At 33.1% G+C, this 18,444-nt stretch overlaps 3 protein-coding genes across 7 annotated transcripts; 1 reads left to right on the top strand and 2 right to left on the bottom strand.

Moving 5' to 3' along the window:
- Positions 1 to 562: 562 nt before the first annotated feature.
- Positions 563 to 3,550, bottom strand: LOC105787654 (E3 ubiquitin-protein ligase APD2). 2 transcript variants are annotated; one of them, XM_052624707.1, is made up of 5 exons: positions 3,248 to 3,550; positions 1,856 to 1,984; positions 1,700 to 1,772; positions 962 to 1,256; positions 563 to 886 (listed from the first exon to the last, which is right to left on the bottom strand). In XM_052624707.1, exons 2-5 carry the CDS (start codon positions 1,931 to 1,933, stop codon positions 790 to 792), a joined length of 543 nt encoding a protein of 180 aa, XP_052480667.1. In that variant the 5' UTR covers positions 1,934 to 1,984; positions 3,248 to 3,550; the 3' UTR covers positions 563 to 789. The 2 variants fall into 2 exon arrangements, with proteins under 2 accessions (XP_052480667.1, XP_012469588.1); XM_012614134.2 differs by having other exon boundaries at positions 563 to 798; positions 3,248 to 3,542.
- Positions 3,551 to 4,538: 988 nt separating this feature from the next.
- Positions 4,539 to 11,786, bottom strand: LOC105787651 (WD40 repeat-containing protein HOS15). Of its 4 annotated transcripts, none has more exons than XM_052624703.1 (14): positions 11,545 to 11,786; positions 10,212 to 10,444; positions 9,695 to 10,088; positions 9,400 to 9,506; positions 9,260 to 9,306; positions 8,440 to 8,590; positions 7,509 to 7,572; positions 7,018 to 7,176; positions 6,812 to 6,933; positions 5,983 to 6,057; positions 5,747 to 5,800; positions 5,569 to 5,642; positions 5,253 to 5,327; positions 4,539 to 5,102 (listed from the first exon to the last, which is right to left on the bottom strand). In XM_052624703.1, exons 2-14 carry the CDS (start codon positions 10,365 to 10,367, stop codon positions 4,883 to 4,885), a joined length of 1,698 nt encoding a protein of 565 aa, XP_052480663.1. In that variant the 5' UTR covers positions 10,368 to 10,444; positions 11,545 to 11,786; the 3' UTR covers positions 4,539 to 4,882. The 4 variants fall into 4 exon arrangements, with proteins under 4 accessions (XP_052480663.1, XP_052480659.1, XP_012469585.1 ...); XM_052624699.1 differs by having other exon boundaries at positions 10,212 to 10,357; XM_012614131.2 differs by having other exon boundaries at positions 9,400 to 9,503; positions 10,212 to 10,357; positions 11,545 to 11,785.
- A 1,362-nt stretch (positions 11,787 to 13,148) lies between these two features.
- LOC105787653 (cytochrome P450 81Q32) lies at positions 13,149 to 16,621 on the top strand. The gene is made up of 2 exons (XM_012614133.2): positions 13,149 to 14,057; positions 16,007 to 16,621. Exons 1-2 carry the CDS (start codon positions 13,149 to 13,151, stop codon positions 16,619 to 16,621), a joined length of 1,524 nt encoding a protein of 507 aa, XP_012469587.2.
- Positions 16,622 to 18,444: the final 1,823 nt, after the last annotated feature.

The raw sequence follows: 18,444 nt of genomic DNA, 5'->3' as shown, positions 1-18,444 counted from the left end.
TAAGTTCTGTTATTTCCAAAATTTGATATCGTAAACACATTATTACGTGTGTAATGCCATGCCAACTTGCTATCTTCACATGACCAAATGGTTGTCGTTGCGTCAAGACTAAAATTTCGAAATTTGAAAAGTACAAGAACTAAGAATAATCCACTTGGAGAACATAGATTAAATTTACAACTTTACTAATACAACACAAATTCAAACTCACTCACCTACACACGCTCACCTAGACCAATCTGCAGATTGAACTTTAAAATCGGACATGAGTGAACTCACTTCAGCTGATTGGTCTACTGCTTGATTTCCTTAGTCTTTTTAACCCTAATTTAATAGAAAAAATATTTTTTTTTAAAAAGAATATTTGGTTTTGGGGTTTTGCAATGAGAAAACAACTTTTTTTTAATGTATTTATCGGGACATTAAGGATGTAGATGTTAGCCACGAATTTTAAAGTTGCTCCATACTCAAAACAAGAATCAAACCCTCGATCACTGATTAAAGTAAAACGAGATTAACTAATCAATTAGTGCAACTATTAGAGCTATTAGGCTGAAAAGAGTTCCGGGAAACTTCATTTTTTATATATTTACTTTGCCATGGATGCAGTCAAAAATCACTTATTGAAAAAAAAATTTCTTGCTGAAAATAAATTTCTTCAACATGGAAAATTTTAAAAAAGAAAAAAAAAGAAAAAGAAAAGTCAATAATTAATGGGATTATGGAGCAAAAAGTTTTCTAACTTTGCCAATAATCCTTCTGCATACTGGGCACACCTTATTTTCCTCATCATAAATCCTGCAAAACATACATACATACAGACATACATATATACATACATAGATGCATGCATGCATATATATATATATATGATGTATGTATATCACTTTATTAGATTTCTAAAGCTATAATTGAGTAATGAAAAAAAGGGGTTTAAAAAATAAGTTGTTTTAAAGGGTACCTTAGAGCACATTCATAGCATGTAGCACAATGTCCACATGGAACAAAGAAACAATTCCTTTGTTCATCATAGCAAATCACACAAATCCTTGCATCATATAAATCCTCACCACTACTACAACTTCCTGTTTCTACGTCGTCTTCACACGTCCCGTACGTCATCGGTTCTGTCTTTTCAGGCCATAAACGATCCGTTTCAGAGACAGTTACCGGCCTCGTAACCTCTACATTATCACTCTCGTTATCGAGCTCAGTTATGTACTTAAGTATTATCAAAACTACAAACACCATCACGGCTGCAATAACATAAAAGAATTTGAATACATGAAAAAGTTGAGAGATTGTAGGTAAAAGTATTACGGAGGCCATCGTATTAGGAGTTGGATTGCATTTTACCTCATTTACTCAAAAAATGAGCAAATTAGCTTTATATATCAAATTAAAGAGCAAAACTTCATCCAATACTACGGTTAAAAACTGCACTGGCTGACAGAATAACCAAACGGTTACATGTGATGTGCCATGTGTACTTCATTTTGACATACGGGGACCCATTTTTAATAGTAGAAATGAATGAAATTTTTAACAGGACTAGTTTGCTCTTTGTTCTAATGTACAAGGACTATTTTGCACATGTTTTGAATAGAGAGGGTAAAATACAATTCAACTCTTACTACACGAGTCTCTATGATATTTTTATCAATATTTTACAATCTTTGTTACTATTAAGAGAACTCACCTAAAATTGCAATATATGCTGCTAAACGTGCAAAGAAATTAAGAGCATCACACCATTCAATTAGATCTTCGTCCTGTGTGATCAGTGTCATCGAGTCATACATTGTTTTAATCGTAAGATTATCGAATCGATCGAAAATTGGGGATCGGGACTCACCTTGCTCGATAAAGATATGGATTGAGAGTTGTCATGGTGGAGATTGAGTTGACTCATTGCATTTAGAATGGAGCACATGGTTATGGATTTTTTTGCCTGTTGTCTACTTGTCTTTGTTCCTAATAGTATCTGTAGATTAAAAACTTGGAAGCTTAGAATTGAACATAAATTTATGGAAGATTTAGAGTTTTAGTTTAATGTAATGCAGCTTAAGAACTATGATTTGGTAGGTGTCGTTAAGGTTGAGCAAGAAAAATTGAAAACCGACCTGATTCGAGCTGTTTGGACAATTCATGAAATGTAAATTTAAAAATTGCGGCTACTTAAAACTAAATTAAATTCTATATTTATTTAATATATAATTAATTTTAATTTTTTAGGATATAAAAATAAGTATTTTATATTTAAAATAGTGAAAATAATTAAAAAGTTATTAAAAAGTTATTATTTTTTAAAAATATTTATGAAAAAAAGCCTAAAGTTATAAAACAAAACTCATTTTGTCAAAATAAATCAAAATCCAAAAAATTTAATATGAAAAAATCAAGAACCGAATGAGTCGAACTGAATTGTTATGACAGTTCAGAAAATTTAAAAAACTCAACCGAATTGAACCAATATCACCCCTAGGTGTTTTCTGAAGGAAAAAAAGAAGAAGCTTTGGTTATAAAAAGTTTAAAAAGCATTTTTAAAGTGCGATAAATTACAAGGGATGTCTTTTAACTATGATACAAATACTAAATTAATCTCTAAATTTCAAAAAGTTCTAGTCGAGTTTTAAAAATATATCGTATCAATAAGTTTGTTTTGTCAAGCTAACCATTAAATGCTAGCTCAAATATAATGTGAGGCATATTTAAAATACATGAATCGAATTGTAAACATATGTATATCTACTGTACTAATAGCTCGAGTTTGACAAAATGCTAAATTTTAAAGATATTTTTTTTTAAGTGATAAAACACGCCAATCCAAACTATCTATATAGTAGGTATAGACATGTTGACAATTCAATCTACCTGTTTTAAATATACTTTACACCAGATACAAGCTGACATTTAATAGCTAAATTAACGGTTGGACAAACAAAAGGACCTAGATACTAATATTTCAAGAAATTTAAATTTAAGGACCAATTTAAAAATTGGGGTATAGTTTGAAAACTTTCAGCAAATTAACCCTTAAAAGTATTAAAAGACCGATACTTAATATTTCTAACATTTCCATAGAATTCAAAATGTTCCTTGAACAGGAAAAGGAAAAAAAGTGCATGCTGCTGATTGCTCAATGATGAATCAATCATCAATGAACATAAATAAATAAATAAATGAAGTGCTCAAAAATGGTGTAAAAAGCATTAGCTCATTGACAGAGAAAATGTTGGTACATTACCTCAAAAACACCATTAGAACAGAGCTCAAAAACTCCAGCTTTTGCTCCCTTTTTTAGCAGAGGATGTCTCCAAGCAAGTGAAAGAACACAATTTCAATGCAAAAGAGTGAGGAAGAAACTGTGGGGAAATTTAGTATAAAAAAGCACCTCCATTTTCCATATTCATTTATAAAGGCCGGTACAAGTCCTGGAAGAAGAAGAAGAACAACGGGACTGCGCTTTTCTTTCATAATTGATACATTTAGACAGTTAAATTTAATGAAAGAAAGAATGGTAGTTGCTCAAAATCCAAGCTTAAGGGCATAGCTACCACACCTTCTGAGAGACCATAGCTATTAGCAGGTGACCGTACTACCAAGTCTTTTAAGCTTTGACCGGTAGGTTTTAGGGTTGAACTTTGAATACCAAGACATGAATGGTAGATTGAAGTTGTTAAGTATTTTTGAATCGAATTCAGGTGATTTTTTTTTTATCAACTTGAAAAATGCTTGTCGATGACTGTTACTATGTCCTTTGTGCAATTTTCCCAATTGGCAAAAAAATAAAAAGGGGCTTTTGAGTTATTGGAAAATAAATGGAATGGGAAGTCTGGAAATTTATTTTTTGGTGTTTAACAAAAATGTTAGATGAGAAAGGATGGTAAAGATTAGGTAGCCAATAAATAGACTAAATAAACCTTAATGATTGTGACTATTATACCAATAATTAATTACCCATGAGGATTGAAAAGACTACAGAAAATCCTAAATTTACTTTTAAGGTACAAACAATCACAATTTCGTAATGTTATACATGCTAGAATGAATATAAATTTGGGACATATTTATAAATATTTGCTTTGTTTGTTTTAGATTTAGATTATTTTATAGATTTGATTATTGCATAAATCCACAAATAAATTCAAAGTAAATACAAATATTAATGATCAAATATCAGTTTTGCAAATAATGAATTTGAGTTGAAGTTCAAATAACGTAGATGGCGAGTTTATCTTATTATAAGTTCTGAACATATTTCTTCTTTTTAACACAATGCTTAAAACTACTTATAACCCCACTCCAACCCATAAATAGAAAAATAATGTGCTTCAACGCACTCAAACCCACATTCTCCTACATTGACAACAATACCGATATTAATCGAACTAAGACTCAATCGACTTGACAAACAATTTTTAAATCTAAATATTTAGCAAATTCTAATATTCAATGAATAATTTAATTAATTCAACTTCAAATAATAGCACCTGAATTTAATGCAAAGAATAAAGGAAGCCAAAATTTAAAACAAATTTACAAATCCAAAAATTGCAGATATCCAACTAACTGCCATCCTATTATAAAGATCAATGATTAGGTGCAAAACTATGCTGTACATCATTTGGTTGCTTACCTCACAAAGCAGAGACCCATAGTTCACAATCACAAATTACAAATTAGTACCAAATTCAGTTAGGAATCCCTAATTCACGAAATACAAAACCCTAATCTATAGTTACAGTTTTTCCCTTTTAAACACTAGAACAATGCAAAATACCTAATTTTGACTGATTATGTAGGAGCTTGCAATGAGCTATCTTCCCCACACAAGTAAAGCTCCAATTCATTGAATAGAGAGGGAAGTTTCTAGGTTTTCTTACATTCTAAAGTCCAAGACGCATAGAGTGTTGTTTGCGAAACATGCGGCGATCTTGTCACCTTCCTTGTTCCAACAGACTTCGAATATTCCACCGTTGCCGGTATATGTTTTTACGATCTTCCCTTCCTTTAAGGACCAGACATGCATGGATTTATCAAGAGATCCACTGGCTAGATACTCTCCGTTTGGGCTAAATGCAACCGAGTATACGGGATCCCTAGGAGAAAAAACACAATGCAGCTCGTGTTACTTACAGAACTGCCTAAATCATGCTTGATTGAATGCTCATTTCACCATCAACACGGCTAAATATTAAAGTATATTAGTGCTGCAAGAAACGAAGAGAGAACAGATTTGAGGGCGATACCTGTGTCCATTCAAGCTGTAGAGAAGTTTCCCTTGTTCCACATCCCATAGCTTCACCGTGGAGTCAAATGATGCACTACATAAAAGCATAAAGAAGAGAATGTTAATGAAAAACTTAAACCGAGTTTCATAGCAGCTCCAGCAGCACAGTCTACATGAATTCCATTTACTTAAAGGAGTATTTGTCTTGGAACTAAAATGGGATTTACTTTTCACACCAAAAAGCACGATAGTGAACATAGAATGTATTATACACATGTTATCCTTCTCTTTTTATCACTGTTACATTGCGTGATGTGTACACAACTAGTTTTTACCTTGCAAGAACTAACTGTTGGTTAGGATTGTTTGTCCCCGGCCCAGTAGGACTCCATCTGATGGCATATATCTCCTGCAGAACAGTTGTTCATATTTTTTTCCCAAAAATTATGAATAAATGCACCCATGCATGTGCACAAAGAGATTATACTGAAAAAGTTGAGATAAAAAACGTACCTTTGAATGCTCCCTCAGATCATGAACATACTTGTCCTGCTTCATACACCATATCTGCATCAAGACTTTCTATTAGTTAAAACAAAATTAATGAAAATTAATTGCAGCAACAAAAGAAAAAAGGACACCAGCAGAAACAAAGGTATAACAATCCAAAATGAAAATCAGACAGAAATTTATATTTCGTTGTCGTGAAGGATGTCTGCTAAGTAATGATAAAAAGATAGAAATACAACCTTTGCAGTAATATCGTCAGAACAAGAGGCCAATAGTGAACCTGTAGGATCCCATTTGACACAATTTACTTCACCCTGAAGGCACAAAGTTCAATATATGAAAAGCAGAGTAGAGATAAAATTTAATTCAAAAGTTCTACTTATCAAACTCAAACTCAAAATCAAAATCCAAATCTAAAACAAAACATTGTTTTTAGTTGCTAATTAAAGCCCATTGCTGGAAAGTTATTGAAGCCATAAGACTTGTTTCATTGTTGTAAAAGTTTCTTAGAAAATGGTGTCGCAGAAAAATGTAGAGAGAGGTAAATGCAAAATATTTAACTCTTGAAACATTCCCCTTTGAAGGAGAAAAGGATTTTAGGATTTAGAGAGACACAACCAAGATGTACAAACATCAGTTTCATACAAGCAAAAACTATGAGATATATCAAGGATTGGTATATCAGTTCAAGCATACACAAGAGGGAAGTTAGGATTTGGCATTTCCAGCTCATATTTAACCTTGATTTGAGACCTAACCGTTATCAAGTCCTTTTACCAGATGCAGGTAACAAAAATTTAAACACGAAATAGAAGGAAAAGAAAAAAAAAAAGTGAGCTGGGACTAGAGATGAAGTTATGGGGGACATTATAGGCAGTAGAAGACATGCATATCATTCAGCCTACGAGTTTCATCAAGATCAGTATTAGTTAAAAAATAGAGTCAAGGTTAGGCATTTCCTGGTCAGTTTGAATCTTATTTGGATCAAACAGGTATCCCATCATATTGAATAAAAAATCCACTAAGAAAGTTAATGAGATTGTTTGACCATTAAGACCGGAAACAAACCTGATGCCCCGCAAAGGTTTTAATAGGGCGAGTTTCTCCAATCCTGCAAACATATATCATATGGTCTGTTGAACTTGTTGCGAATGAAACATTGTTCCGCCAATCAACATCAAGGGTTGGACCTAAAAGGAAAAAATGAAGAAACTCAGGACAATGACTATCATGTAACCAAAAGCCAAAGATTAAAGTTTAGTCTAATGGTCCACCTGTATGAAATTCAAACTGCTGTTTCCATTCCTCTGCCTTCACATCCCACACAATTGCCGTTTTATCACAGCTTCCCGTTAGAAGATAATCACCCTTCTTGTTCCACTTCAGAGAAAATATAGGTCCTTTGTGTTTACTCAAAGTAGTCCTTAGATCACCTAAACCAAGAAAGAATTGAGTGACGGAGAGAAAAAGGGGTCGGGGGAGATGAGGTGTAGAATTCTCACAATCAGTCCAAAATAGTAATGTAATTAAAAACAGCTAAAAGACTAACAAGTTCAGTTAAAAACAAAAATAAACCTCTTATTTTAACTGGGTAACCAGCTATTAATTTAATGAAAAGAATGTTATGAGCACCAAAAAAACACATGGAAAAACCGAGTTGGTATGTCTGAACACCATCTAAAAGTCTGGTTTAACAAAAAAAGATTCCTGGCCTTTTATTTCGGGATATAGAATGGCACAAATAAAATAACCCATAAGGACTTACCAGTTGTAGTCCAAATTCTTGCTTGGCCATCATATGAACCTGTTGCAAGCAATGTCCCCTCACCCTGAATACAGGCAGGAAAAAGGAATCATACTTTTTCCGTATTGAAAAGAATGACTAATTTATAGAATTTCCATTAAGTTCACTTACAGAACAAGAACAATTAAAAAGACACTTTAAACAGCAATCTAGAATGACAACCAAATAGGCAAGAATTACATACCGCAATAGGACAATTAAAAGTACATACTTTAGATAGAATTGATTCCTTCTTACAGGAAAAGAAACCATTGGAGAGCAAAAGCATTTGCATTCAATCGTGGTCCTTAGGAACCGAACATTCATTAGAAAACAAACTGGCACAATTACATGGGTCAACTTCCATTCTGCTTGAACAAACAAAGCCATCTAAGGAAATACAAACACCACCTTTAATACATCAATACCAGAATGCCCAAAAAGATGGCTGCCACTCCAAATCCATTGCTCAAAGAACTAATTATATATTACCATAACAACTAAACTAATCAGGTTCATTATATGATAAACTAATCAGGTTCATTATATGATCTCAAGAAAATTGGATCAAGTTTAACTGAAGAGGATTACCCCCAATCCAACCTGATTACTTCAGCCAAGGATTCTACGAAAACCAAAGCAGGAAGTGTATCATAAAAAAAATTACCTACAGCTTATTCTTGTAGCTTGGCCTATGTGATATCTCTAGTCATTTCTTTTATTACATTAATGCTGATTAATTCTCCTGTCTAGTGTCTGTTCTAAACCATAGCATGTCATATAGAGTGGCAAACCATAACATCAAATTAAATGAATGAAAGAAGATAAAAGTGTTGGGCACAATAGGTGATCTATACTAAAGGGAACCAAAAATTAGTCAGAAATTTAAGCCTCCAACAGTAACAGGACTCACATTCCAATCAAGTGTTGTCACATCTTTGCTCTTCTCATTTGTTCTTCCTTTTACATGCTTCAGAACTAGAACATTTAAAGGACTGTTTTTTCCACCAGATTTGAAAAGCCCATCAGATATTGTCCAAATGCGAGCTGTTGAATCTCCAGACCTAGAAATTGATGCAATGAGAGTTAAGCGAAAATGATAATGAAACAAAAGAAACTTTGTGAATGCATACACTGATAAATGACACTCCACTATTCAGTAGCAGAGACTAAAACCCAGTGCTACACACTTATCAATTACTTGGATGACATGTAAACCAATAGAAATCAGAAAACAACAAGAGACCTAGTCATATATAATGGAACTCTTAGCATAGAACAGCATGATCTCAGTTTGGTTTTCTGAAAGACCTCAATCAGTGCCAATTAACAGCGTAAGTAGGCATCTCTGCTAGACAAGGAGAACTTCAACTGTCCAGCCCTACAACACATTACAAACAACAATACGCATGACCACAAGTCCTATAGTCACATAACTGGAGAGTGCACAAATTTCATTTTTGTTTACAGACCACTTAGCCAATGGGCAGGACTGTAAAATGGTTTTGCTATCAACAGGGCTTAACTTGTATCATTCAAATGGTTAGAACTTCTAAACTTTGCCATTGATCTAACACACAAGGTACATCTCATGAAGCAACAGAAATCAGCAAGTTCTGACCAAAAAGAGAGGGGGGGGGATGACTGGAAATCCATAAAGAAGTGGAATAAATACACGTGTAAAAGACCAAACCATCAATATAAGAGACATCTCATTACAGAAAAATACTCACCCTGATGCAAGAAGTGAGCCAGTCGGGCTCCAGGCACACGCACAAACCTGCAATAATAAATGCACAGAGAGAGAGAGAGAATATATGTTCACATGTGCAAGTCCATCTTGGTAAATAAGAAGATTCGAAAAGGCTCAAACCTCAGAAGTGTGCCCTTCCAAAATTGTAACCTCAGAGCTATGAATTTCACAAGCATCGTGAGATGCGAAGGTCGACGTAGTAGCAATATCCATAGGTTCTGGTCCTACTTAATGCAAAAATGCAATATAAATTAAAATGAAAGATCCAGCACACTGGATAAAAGAGCTATTTTTGCAAATCTATATGCAGACAAATTTCAGGTGAATTGTCAATGTTCATTTAAACAAAAGGTCAAGGCCAAGAGAAAAAAACTGATATCAAACTAGGAAATAATATAACAAGGAGTTAACTAACCAGCAAGAGTTCCATTTTCTTCATGCCTGGCAACATCCTTGTCTACTTGATCCAAAACCATATCTCTATAAGCAAGTTCCTCCGGTTGCTTTTCCCTCTCCTTATTGCTTTCAGCCTTCTCCCTTTCCTTTTCACGTTCCTTCTCGCGTTCCTTCTCCCTTTCCTTTTCACGTTCCTTCTCCTTTTCAGTTCTTTCTTTCTCTCTTATTCGTCCACGCTCTCCTTCATGCTCCCGCTCAACTTCTTTATCTTTATCTTTATCCCTATCTTTGATTCTATCCTTTTGGATATTCTTCCTTTTCTCTTTCACCATTTGCCGCAATTGATTTACATCCTTTGTTATGATATCCAATGGTTGCAAGAATGAGAAATCTTCATCCATTTCTGCATCATTCTGCAAACTCAAAACAAATCGTGATGAATATATACATATACTCTTAGCTATCACCTGATTCCCCCCATACACCAAAAAATTATCAATAATAATAACAAAAACAACAACAATAAGCATCCTAACATTACTCAGGTTAGCTTCCATCTCCAAGTACTGAAGTCCTTTTTGAACGAATGTAATAAGCGCCCCAGGCGGAACCAAACTTCCATCGATAGTACATTTATTAATCCCTGCTTCATATCCTAAAGTAAATGCTGAATGCGTAAAACCTGCAGGCATTTGATAAGCAGAAGATGGTTCATTCGAATCTTGAGAAACAATAACGTATAACGAAGAAGTCCTCCCCTAGCTTTTCCCTATGTAAACAAAAAGACAATTAAAATTACCAAAATTTGTTTCTTAGTTCTTTTAGAAATTAGACTATGTTTGCTATGAAGAAAGTGGAGGGAAGAGAAAAGGCGAGGGAAAAAACGAAACTAATTCAAGTAAAATAAGTGTTTTCCTCCCGCTTTGAGGATGATTTGTATTGGACACCCAAACAAAGTCTTAAAGTTGCCGCATCTTACAAAACAACGAAAGATAACGTCTTTACATTTAATGATCCAACATACAAAAAGCTAGAACATGCAAAACACATTAGTAAAGGAACTTAACCACCCATTTTCCTTCCTTCCCTCCTATCTTTCTTCTACCAAAGAAAAAGGAAAAAAGGAAACTAGTTTCCTTTCAAATCTTTCTTTTCCTTCCCTCTCATTTTCCTTCTACCAAAAAAAAAAGCAAAAATGAAACTAGTTTCCTTTCAAACCTTTCTTTTCCTTCCTCTAAACCCATTTTCATTTCTTCCCTCCTATTTTCCTTCTACCAAAAAAAAAAAAAAAAAGAAAAGGAAAAAATAAACTTGTTTCCTCTCAAACCTTTCTTTTCCTTCCTCTAATCCTACCAAACAGTGATAATTAATAAACAAAATCTGTGTAGTAAGTGTAGATTTTCAATTCAATACCACCGGTATGCAAAAGTTGAACCAGCAGATGCCTGCCTCAACCAGTGCAATTATTATAAAATAAGTGTAGATACCTAATGCCCTAGCCAGCGCATTGGTAATAAAAACTACGAAATTCAAAACCCTAACCACAATAATACTCAATATCAACCATCCATTTTTACGGATCTAGAGCCAAAATATACTTCCGACATTTACAGTGCCAAAAATTAATCCTAAAATTACATTTCATACGCTCTATTTTTTTTTCTTTCATTTAAACAAACAAAGAAACAACTGCTTAAATTACAAGTTAAAAATTACAAATACAGCAAAAAGAAATCAACCGGACACAAAATTAAAACGATATTTTTAAAAAATAAAACAAAGAAAGAAAAGATTCAAAAATAAAGATCACCGTAATGAGAGATTACAAAAAGAAAAAAGGAAGAAAAAAAAAAGAATTTGGAACTGCACCTGATTCTTGAAGGTAACGGAAGACGAGGTAATTCAATTCGACGGAGGTGATGGAGGTCATAGTTACGAAAGCCGTCTAATCTAACGGCTGAGATTGAAAGCTCAAACTATCATTAGCTATAAGCGAACGCCACAACGCCTGAGAGAGAGAAAAAAGACAGAGAAAGAGAAGATGTAATAATAAGCTTTCTATTTAGTTTTTGCAGAAAGACAGAGATAAAAGAGGGACGGAGAGAGAAAAAAAAAGAAGAATATTTATTATTTTATAGCTTCCTTTTTTTTTTCAATATATAATTTTAATTTTTGCTTTGTTTCATTGGGCTGGGCCTAATCCATTTAGATTTCGCATCTCACTTATGGATTAATCAAGGTACATTTATTTAGGCCCGATGTGATTAGGGCTCAATTAGTCAATCCATGCTTATTGTATTAAATTAGTTATAAAATGGTCCATAAAAATAGACTTCTCCATGGATAAATGTCCCACCCGAAAAATTAGATATAAATTATAGTAGTTAAAGGCAATCTTGCTAAAAATTAATTTGACTAAATTTTGAAAATTGGAGGTCAAAGCGGAGTTAACAAAAAATTGGGAGGGTGAATTAAATTGTATATTTTTACGACAGTAAAAAAATAATTTCACCATTTTAATAGACTATATATTTATAATTTTTAAAGGATTAAATCAAATTTTTATTATTTTTTGGGTGGCAAAATGTAATTTTACTATTACTAATTTAAATTTTCATAAATTATAAAGATCTAAACGGAAAATTTTTCATTTTAGGGGGTCCGGGGCCCCTACCAGCCCCCCCTTGGCCTAGCCATTAGGTCAAAGTGATCTAAAAAAAAAGAATTAAGGTCAAAGTGACAAAAAGAGGTAAATGTTAGGGTTAAAATTATCAGTATGGCTATTTTATACAATTATTAAATTATTTGTAAATCTCCCAAACCCTCAAATTGAAGGATAAAGAACTGAAGTATGCTCAAATTCACATTCTCTTGATTGTTACATCAATAACAATGTCAATTGATATAAGATTCGGTAAATAAATTTTGTAATTTTAAAATAATGTGAAAAAATATTAAATAAGTCACAATCAAGCATAGAAAATGTCCACGAGTAGGACCAAGTTGAAGTATGATTATTAAAAAATTCCGGGCCGAAGCTAAATTCAAACAGCCTAAAAGAACTTATATTATTATTTGAACAATCTAATTATAGGTTATCACACATGTTCTTTTTGACACAAAACTTAGAATTACCCATAGCCTTCCTCAACTCATAAATAAGAGGATAATGCGTTTCAGCACATTCGAATCCATATCCTTCTGCGTTGACAACAATATTCATGCCAATAGAATTAAGACTAAATCGACAAAAACTTATATTATTATTTTAAAATAATTAAAAATATTTACAATTTTATTCAGGCGGAATGCTTCATGCACTGCAAGGCATGCATGCTGCATTGCTCCGCTAGATAAAAAGTTAGAGTTAAATTATTCATTCAATAAATTAATTAAAATTTAGCTAAGCATATATTTGTGTTATAAAAATAAAACCCAATTAATTTCACTTCACTGCAATTGAACCCAAAGTAATGTATGAAACCTTGTTCTATTCCTTGCTTTTATCTCCATTTCTCCTTTTAGCCATCACCAAGCTCTTAAAACATGCAATACTAACAAGCCACATAAACCTTCCACCAAGCCCTTTGGCTCTCCCAATTCTAGGCCATCTCCATCTCCTCAAACAACCCCTTCACCGAACCCTTTATAATCTCTCGAAATGCCACGGCCCGATCTTCTCTCTCCGATTCGGTTCCCACCCTGTCGTCGTCCTATCATCTACCTCCGCGGTCGAAGAATGCTTCGGCAAAAACGATGTAGTTTTAGCCAACCGCCCTCGTCTCGCATTAGGCAAGTACGTTGGCTACAATTCAACCGGTCTCGGCTTGTCACCCTATGGTCCTCATTGGCGCAACCTCCGCCGCCTCGTCACCCTCGACTTATTCTCATCGAGCAGCTTGAACGCGTCAACGGGCATTCGGAGGGATGAGGTAAAGCTCTCATTACGCAAACTTTACCACGTTTCGGCCTGTGGTAATTTCATCAAAGTAGAGATGAAATCGATGTTCTCGGAGCTGGTTTTCAACATCGTTATGAGGTTGGTCGCGGGCAAACGTTACTACGGTGGCGGGGATGAAGCGAGCGGGATTGAAGAAGCGAAGGAGTTTCGAGAGTTGATCGAAGAGCTTTGCGAATTGGCGGTTTCATCGTACCCGGGAGATTTCTTGCCTGTTTTACAGTGGATTGACTATAATGGACACATCAAGAGATTAAAGAAAGCTGGCAGTAAAGCAGACAAGTTCCTTCAAGGTTTGGTTGATGAACATCGAAGTAACAAAGATGCTTTCAAAAAGAAGAACACAATGCTCAGTCATTTGCTCACTTTGCAAGAATCCGAACCTGAATATTACAGCGATGAAACCATCAAAGCTCTCATACTGGTCAGTGAAAACAATCCATATATATACATATATGCTGATAAAATTATATATATATATATACACACACAAGGTTAATTGCAATAAAGAATTTTAAATTGGTGTCGATTCTGATTGAGTTCTCAAAGTGCTAATAACATGTTAGTCAAATCCTTCTTAATTTCAGTCCTCCATTAGCTAGCTTAGGTGTTATGCCATTTTTCAAATCTTGTGTAGAGCAAGCATATTTAAAACACATAGGTCAAACTGTAAATACGTGTGCGCCTATTGTACGAATTGTTTGAATTTAATGGGTTAAAAAAGAAGAAGAAATAATTAACATGTTAGATCTAAGGTGTAAGATAAAATTGGTACACATTATAATTACAATTTGATTCGCGTTAGATTCAAATTAGTTATAGGGTGTAATCGGGAATTTTGTGGTTGGAGAATCGAGATAAAATTATAAAATTTGGGAGGTCAAATTAAGCTAGAAGTTTTGTGTTAAAAAGGCTTAAATTGAATTATTAATTTTTGAGAGGAGGCAAAAATGAAAAAAATTTAATTTAATTAAGAGGCTAAAAGGACTTAAATTATTAATTATTGAAAAAAGTCAAAAATGTAATTTTCTATTTAACCAAGGGGTTAGAATGGCTGGAATTAATGTATTAATTTTATGGAGCAGTCGATATTTTTCATATAATCAAGGGGGTCAAGGCTTTGCCTCCCTTGGGTCCTGCGAACTGAAATTAATGACATTAATATTATATTGATATTTTGATGATTTAACTAAAATATTTTAAAGTTTGATGAGTAATTTAAAATAAATTTAACAATTTAGAGATGTTTCATTCGGGTTGTTTATGGGTCCGATTGGTTTGGATCGGGCTTTAATAAAATTTTAGGCTCGATTTAGTCCAAAAAATGGGCTTAATTTTTTGTCCAAATTTGGCTGGGATAAAAATACTAAAATTTGGGTCTGATTCAATTGCATTAAATTTTTTTATTTTTTATATAAAAATTTTAAAAAAATATAATATTTCAAATACCCTAAAAACATTAAAATAAATGTTTCTCAATAAATTGAAAATAAATAAGTCTTTATACTTAAATTACATTAAGATAGGTGCAACTTAATAAGCAAATGCCTCTAAAATAATAACAAAATTAACAATAAAATAAGAGTTATACAATATCCAAACAATAACAACAAAATAGTAGCAACAAAATATTGAAATGGTGGGAAAACAGCAGCAAAACAACAACAAAAAATTACAAATCCAGACTAGGCCCGGACAAAAAGATCTTACCCAAGACTCGGCCCGTTTTCTAAATAGACTCTATTTTTTTTCAAGCTTATATTTTTATCCAAACTCTCCTACTTTTCGAACTAAACCTTCGAGCTGGGCCACTCATAAACAATTCTATGTTTTATGCAATTAACCCATATATATATATAGAAAGACTAAATCCAGAATAGGTCATTGGTCCCTTGGTCAAATAGAAATTTTACTATCCCAAATATTAATAATTTAATTTAAGTATTATGAACACAGGTTCTTTTACTTTTACTTTCAAATTTTTATAATTTTATTTCGCCCCTAACATAAATTTGCTAATTAATTCTCTTCTGCACATACTTATGGACATGGTTTGGGTTTTTAAAAAGATTGGTCATTTCGTGTTCGAATTTATTTTGGGATTAAGTTAATTTGAATTTTTTTTCAATTTAAATGCGAGTTTTAATTCTTTATGGTCAAATGAAGTTAGAATAAGGGTGAGTTTGGATGGGCGATTGGGTGCGGTGCGGTGTGTTTAGCTTACTTTTTGTCTCACACTACAGTATTGCTACAGTATCTAATCTCACCGCCACCGCTGTTTTTACACTAATCGCAGGTAAACGCACCGCCCATCCAAATTCACTTTAAATCTAGACTTTCACAAATCTACATCATATTATTTCCATTGTGCAGGTAATGTTAAATGCAGGAATCGATACAACAGCTATAACACTCGAATGGGCAATGTCGAATTTACTAAACCATCCCGAGATTTTACAAAAAGCTAGAAACGAATTAGACACTCAAGTCGGCCAAGAGCATCTAATTGAAGAAACTGATTTGCCCAAACTACAATACTTAAAAAACATAATTTCGGAAACCTTAAGGTTGTATCCAGCAACTCCACTTCTAGTCCCTCATTTTTCATCTAACCATTGCACTTTAGGTGGTTACGACATTAGTCCCAACACTATCGTATTCGTCAATGCATGGGCCATTCAACGGGACCCCAATTTATGGGAAGACTCGACAAGTTTTAAGCCCGAGAGATTCGAAAGTGATGATAAAGAAGGCGATGCCGTCCCAAAGCTATTGCCATTCGGGATGGGGAGAAGGGCTTGTCCGGGAATGGGATTGGCAAACCGTGTGTTAGGGTTGGTGTTAGGGTCATTGATTCAGTGCTTTGAATGGAAAAGAGTGAGTGAGAAACGAATTGATATGAATGAAGGGAAAGGGCTCACTATGCCTAAAATTGAACCATTAGAAGCAATGTGCAAACCACGCTCTATTGCTAGTAAGGTATTTTGATAAATGTTAAAATATGTCATAAGTCTTTATACTTGTTGCGAATTTAAAATTTAATCATTGTACTTTTATTTTTAAAAATTTAAACTCTCTGTTTTTCAGGTTTTAAATTTTAGGTCCAACTATTAATACTATTAAATTTTTTGTTAAAGTTATTGGTGTAACATTTTGGAAATTAAAAAAAATACTCACTTAGTAGCCATGTAACTAAAAATGGTGTTTGTAAAGAAATTAAATTTAACGAAAAAATTTAACAATATTATGATTGGAAATTTGAAATCTAAAAGGCAAAGGAACTAAATTCCTATGAATAAAAATACATGGACTAAATTTTAAATTTTGAAAAGTATAAAGACTCATGGCATATTTTAACTTTTGAGAAACTATTAAAGTAATGTTTTAATGGTCTAATAGTGTTTTTAATCCTTTTAATATGCTAATAATGTGTTTTGAGAAACTATTTAAGGCAAGATTTGGTATGTGTTTTATTATTGTGGTGTGATAATTTTATTACTGAAGCCTCTTATTAATAGGACAGTTTTATTACTCATAGTTTGTAATCAATGTGTTTAGTATTAATTTGGTTAAATTATAGACTTGGTCCTTTTACTGTGTTTACATTTTATATTTGATCTATATACTTTAATTTGACAAAATTGGTCATTCTATTTTTATAATGTCATTACTTTTCTTGATAGTTAACATTGTTAATTATTTCAATTGAATACTTAACGCGGATTTTTTTTAAATACTTATTCTAACTCATCACACAAGGGTGAAGTCAGGAGATTATTTTAGGGGGCAGAAATGAATATAATTTTTTGAGAGGATAAAGTGCAATTTTATCATTATATTAACTTGTGATTTCCTAAAAACTAAAGGTGTAACACCCCCAACCCGTATCCCTGACCGGAACCGGGTTACGGAGCATTACCGGAGTTTATAGATCAAACAGACAGAAATTTCAAATATTTCATATCATTAAAACAAGTTATCAAAGCATCATTTTAATCCAAATTATAAACATACCAAATCCAAATCAATTTGCCTAGTTCAATTTATCATGCCATAATATGGCTTAAAAAATAAACACATATTTATATGTATAAAACCAACCAAAATTAAATTTATAACCTCATTTACAATCAAACCACAAAATAACTATTATTTAGACACCCTAGGTACATGCCGACACAAAGGATAAACATCACCACATTTGAATTCGGGATCGTTGTTGGATGCTGAATCGGCGATCAAAAGCTAAGTGCCTAACCTGCGCACCGGAAATAAAGCCGTACGCTGAGTATAAACTCAGTGGTATTTCTATAATCCAAATATTTAAAGATAAGAAATTACAAATATACAATTGAAATATAAACACGTATTAATATTTAATTATTACAACAACCATATCATATTTCATTTGTTTCACAAATATCTCAATTCTCATACTTGCTATATAGATTTTCACAATTTATTTCACATTTCATTATACAATTGCAATATCCATTCCATAGTCATTTCATGAGTATATAACTCATATATTCCATATATTTACAACATATTTCACATTCTATTTTCAATTCACTGTTTCACTTCCATTTCTTATACCATACCATTTCAATATCAATTATAAAACTTTATTATTCATTTACCCCTATTAACACGACTTGGACTCGGACGGATACACGGACCCAACCAAAACACACCAGTTTGGCTCCCAGTGCCTCATCGAATAATTCGAAATAATAAATTGACACCCAGTGTCTCATCGGTTAAACAGAAGTAAATTGGCATCCAATGCCTCATCGAATTAATCCGAAGTA

This window comes from Gossypium raimondii, chromosome 2 (assembly GCF_025698545.1).
Source record: "Gossypium raimondii isolate GPD5lz chromosome 2, ASM2569854v1, whole genome shotgun sequence".
Lineage (NCBI taxonomy): Eukaryota > Viridiplantae > Streptophyta > Magnoliopsida > Malvales > Malvaceae > Gossypium > Gossypium raimondii.
The sequence above is the reverse complement of the archived record's forward strand: the minus strand, read 5'-3'. Positions and strand labels throughout refer to the sequence as shown.

Coding starts and splice junctions, on each gene's coding strand:
- LOC105787653 (XM_012614133.2), top strand. CDS start 13,149: ATGTATGAAACCTTGTTCTATTCCTTGCTTTTATCTCCATTTCTCCTT. Junction 14,058..16,006: donor CCATCAAAGCTCTCATACTG/GTCAGTGAAAAC, acceptor TCCATTGTGCAG/GTAATGTTAAATGCAGGAAT.
- LOC105787651 (XM_052624699.1), bottom strand. CDS start 11,605: ATGACCTCCATCACCTCCGTCGAATTGAATTACCTCGTCTTCCGTTAC. Junction 6,934..7,017: donor GCAGTTTGAATTTCATACAG/GTGGACCATTAG, acceptor TTTTCCTTTTAG/GTCCAACCCTTGATGTTGAT. Junction 5,103..5,252: donor TACAGCTTGAATGGACACAG/GTATCGCCCTCA, acceptor TTTTTCTCCTAG/GGATCCCGTATACTCGGTTG.
- LOC105787654 (XM_052624707.1), bottom strand. CDS start 1,933: ATGTGCTCCATTCTAAATGCAATGAGTCAACTCAATCTCCACCATGAC. Junction 1,773..1,855: donor CCATATCTTTATCGAGCAAG/GTGAGTCCCGAT, acceptor CTGATCACACAG/GACGAAGATCTAATTGAATG. Junction 1,257..1,699: donor AGCATATATTGCAATTTTAG/GTGAGTTCTCTT, acceptor ATGTTATTGCAG/CCGTGATGGTGTTTGTAGTT.